The sequence below is a fragment of the Arachis ipaensis genome, chromosome B1 (genome assembly GCF_059453495.1).
Source record: "Arachis ipaensis isolate K30076 ecotype BB chromosome B1, ASM5945349v1, whole genome shotgun sequence".
NCBI lineage: Eukaryota > Viridiplantae > Streptophyta > Magnoliopsida > Fabales > Fabaceae > Arachis > Arachis ipaensis.
The window spans coordinates 127,509,846-127,514,398 of NC_142436.1; the positions used below are offsets into that span (position 1 = coordinate 127,509,846).

The following is a 4,553-nucleotide window of genomic DNA, read 5'->3' on the forward strand; positions in this document are numbered from 1 at the left end:
AGCCAACTAATTCCACACCCAAAATATATTCACCCTAATATAAAATAAATGTCAAACTCATATCTGATTTGAGGGCTAAACTGATACATTGCTCCCAATGCAAATAACAAAATACTACTCATTTCAATATATAGAGACCCCTAACTTTAACATCTTGAAACCATAACTGATTTTTGCTCCTAATATGAAAACAAATGAACATCCTGATATCCAACCATGCTATGAATCATGTATTATAATCAATTGTCACTCCCACTAATTTGCATCTTTTGTCTTTTTGCACCTTTTCGGCTGAATTTGTTGGTTGAAAATCCCACTTCGTCTTCATTGTCAACATTTATAGTCAAAGTATGTTTTATCCCCATAGGAGCTCTTTTAGCTGGGGTTTCCTCTTTGAGGCTGGTGACATACTCTTCCAAACCATTCTGAGAAAATAAATTTAGTTTGAAACTTTAATATAGAAAATCAAAATTTTCAAAAAAAAAATGTTTCTTAAAATTAATTCTTTAAAATTACCAAAGTAAGAATAAAATCAGTGTCGTTATGCATATTGGCCACAACTGCTGATACATCAATTGAGTTACTGCACACATTTTCCTACAAATAGGCACCCGAAAATGCTATTTAAAGGTTATGGGATAGTTCATATTTGAATGAATATTTCCATAGTCAAATAGAAAGTACTAAAATACATACATTTACAACAGCAAAGTCGGAGTTTTGAATTTCCTTTGGGTAATTCATCTTTACAATCTCTTCATCATCACATATTTTTATGATTTTATAAATTTGATCATATTGTGTAATGTTTGAAGATTTAACATTAACCTTAAAAAGTAACTTTCTATCCATCATTGTTTCCAAAGTTGGGGGTATCCAGCTCCACCCAAAACCTAATGAGTTAATTGATATAAGTTCCTATATTTTTTGTGATATAAATAAGAGGTAATGGAGATTAAAATAATACTGCGAAAACTAACATACAACCTAATCCTTGATCTGGTCAGCCTACCTCCTACAAAGCTAGACTGTCTTCCTATCCCACATTAGCAATGCTATGCTCCCAGTTCCATCACATGCCATTACCTCAACTTTGTACCTATTTCAAACCCAAAAATAAAATTAAAAAAAATCAACTAAATTAAAAACATGCTTTTTTTTATTTAACCTAGAGAACACACCTAACTAATGCAGCTCCATGAGTATGTCCACATTTTTCACACTCATATCTATTTCCAATAGAAGTTTCTACTTTCTTTGGTCATTTTCATCATGATTTGTAAAATCAATCATCCTTGCCAGAGTTTATTGAAACTATTGTACCATCAATCCATACAGGCCCTTCCTATCCACAATAACATGCAAAAATTAATATCTGATGATAAAAATTTCAAAAATAACTTCTTGTACAAATTGTACTTGCCTGTGTTGAGTTGAGGACTTCCTCTATAGTTTTAACAATGGCATCTCCCCTTCTTAGTTCCCCAACACCAGACGCAGGCTATGGAATGACACTTGACTAATTATAGCCAAGTTCGCAGGTTTTCCAGAAAGCCTCCTAAAAAATTGGTCAATAAATAATTCACAGGCCAGTAAAAAAATATTCACTTCTAATAACATAATGACTCAATGTGGGTGTTAGTCTAACCTGTCACGAAAAACTTTAACCTCTTCCAGATCAACATTAATACGTAACTTTGAATAATTAAAATGACTTTCTACTGATGTTTTTTCTATAAGAGAAAAGACATTATTGTGACTCACATATTTTTTATGGGTTTATGCCTCTAACATTAACCGAGTGCAAGAATTAAAGACATACCATTCCATCTACTTGGCTTAAAGCACTGCGCTATAACTATCAAAGGCTCTACCCTTTCTTTTTCAAAATATGGTAGAATTTTGTCTACCATGTCTCCAAACAACACACAACTAATACTGTTATTTCAGCAAAACAAACACAGAAAAATATTCATTTAGTTAAACACTAATTGCATATCTAATTAAAATAGATAAAAATGTTGTCGAGACTCTTACTCAAGGTCCTCTATCAAAACAGCCAAACGCTTTGTCTCCTTGCATTTTCTAGCAATCAATTCTCTTGGATTCTCTTTTCCAATAACTTCACCTATCACATCTAAACCACAAAGACAGATCCAAACAAAATTAAATTACTCACGCGAATGTAGGTTATTCCTATGTTTATATAGAAATTTTTAAGTTTATGCATTACCTATAAGTAATGAACCGTCGAGCTTCTCAGCTGCCAGCAGCTCAGAAATTGGCTTAAAAGAAAATACCTCTAGAGAAAACTTGGATGAGATACCAGAATAACAGTGGTTCTCTGTGAAAAGTTTATAGTCCATCTATTTGTGGTTGTCCTGATATTTTCTTTCTTATCCACCACAATGAAGTTAAACATGACGTACATGTTAAACTCCAATATATTGCCTCTCTACTTCTTCACCAGTGGCTTTGGGATTGAAGTTTGGATTCTACCACCTTAGAAATTAGAAAAACTACATGTTAGTTAGGAACACAAAAAAAAAGTAAGAAAAGAATCACTCAAGCAGATCCAAAAATGGTTTCACAAACTTGCCTTCATATCTTGAAGAAGCATCTTCATACCATTGATTTCGTTTTCGTTGAACTTGTTCGAAACTTTCCATAAGTGCACAACATAAACTTTGAAGGTCCACTAAAGTTTTCTTGGGTTAACATCCATTAACATATCACATATTTTTGCTATGTTTTTTTTATATAGACCAGAAGTCACTCACTTTTTTTGGGATATAATACTATCAAAAAGCTTTAGTGAATAAAATTGTTCATGGACATGAACTAAATCCCCTTTTATAGGCATCTTTAAAATTTGAATATCAAGGGGACATTTTTTTGCCGCAAGTTCATCCTAATTTTTTTTCCATACAGCTTTACTTTTTAGCTTCCACGTGGCATGTAATGAAAGCCAACACTTGTCGAATATTGGCCGCTCCACTTGTCAAGTAAAGAATCACCTACTACATTCTTATTATATATTAATAGATTTTTGAATCACAAACTATTTCGGTCATTATTTTAAACCCTAAATCATATACTATATCTCTTAAATCTAAAATCATAAATTCTTTCATATTCTAAATTTTAGACATTAAATTCTAAATTTTAAATCCTAATGGCTAACTATAACTATACCATCATAAATACTAAACTATAACTACATGATTCTAAATTGTAAACTTTAAATCCTAAATCTTCAAATCATCACTAAACTATCTAATCCAACAATCCTAAACCCTAATTTCTCAAATATACAAACCTAAATCCAAAAATTTTAAAAATATTATGTACAGTAAAATAATAATAAACACATTTTCTATTAATTTTCTTCTAAAATATGTATTTGTATGTAATTCTAAACACCTCATATATTTGTTTACCCCAAAAAAACATTTCATATGTTTTTTTATTCTATAACCTAAATCCTAATCCATAAATCATAAACCCTAAACTCTCAAACCATTACTAAACTATCTAATCCAACAATCCTAAACCTTAGTTTCTCAAATATAAAATCTAAATTCTATATCCTAAAACCTAAAAAAATTATGCACAGTAAGGTACTAATAAATACATTTTCTATTAATTTTCTTCTAAAGCATGTATTTGTATGTAATCCTAAACACTTTATATTTTTTTAATTCTGTAACTATAAATCCTAAACTAACTCTAAATTCTAAATCATAAATCCTAAACTTAAACACTAATTTCTCAAATATAAAACCTAAATCTTATATCCTAAAATTTAAAAACTATTACGCACAGTAAGGTACTAATAAATACATTTTGTATTAATTTTTTTTCTAAATCATATATTTCTATGAAATCCTAAACACTTCATAATTTTTTTTAGTTCTGTAAAACTAAATATGTTTATGTATTTTTTTCATAATTTGCCCTACATTAAAATACTCTTCATCCTAAAAAAAAAATAGCCCAAAATCTCCAATAACAAAAAACGGTAAACTTTCGTCCACACTCAAAAATCTAAGACTCAAAGTCCAACGTTACCAAAAAGGCAACCCACAAAAGGCCAAAAATTCCAACAATTAACACAGGTAACTAAGGCACGAAGCTCCCCTAATAAACCAAGTAGGTACAACGTCTCTGCATTTATAGTCAGTGGTCACTAGGGGTGTCAAAAATCTTCAGGAGGCGGGGATCCTGCGGGGACCGTCCCGAATGGGGTCCTAATGGTGGAGAATTTTTCCCGTGTGGATGGAGATGGGGAGCGAAATTTCTCCGAGACAGGAGCGGGGACCCGAGCGGGGATCCCCGCCCCATCCCCGATAATTCTCCGAATTTTTGAACTTACTTAATAACCATTACTTTATTTCTAACTTAAGGGTTTTTTTTAGTAATTTCACTCATTGAAAAATCCTAACCCTATTGTTCAAGATTTTATTTTATGGACTATGATTTGCTATGTTATATTTCTGGATTTATAATCTTGGATAAGATATGTTTGTGTGTTTGTAATAATATTTTGTAGT

General features: G+C 31.2%; 1 protein-coding gene across 1 annotated transcript; it reads right to left on the reverse strand.

Moving 5' to 3' along the window:
* Positions 1-239: 239 nt before the first annotated feature.
* LOC148578320 (uncharacterized) lies at positions 240-2,366 on the reverse strand. Its single transcript, XM_088503006.1, has 8 exons — positions 2,234-2,366; positions 2,038-2,137; positions 1,823-1,938; positions 1,649-1,733; positions 1,030-1,099; positions 697-918; positions 517-597; positions 240-425 (listed from the first exon to the last, which is right to left on the reverse strand). Exons 1-8 carry the CDS (start codon positions 2,364-2,366, stop codon positions 240-242), a joined length of 993 nt encoding a protein of 330 aa, XP_088359132.1.
* Positions 2,367-4,553: the final 2,187 nt, after the last annotated feature.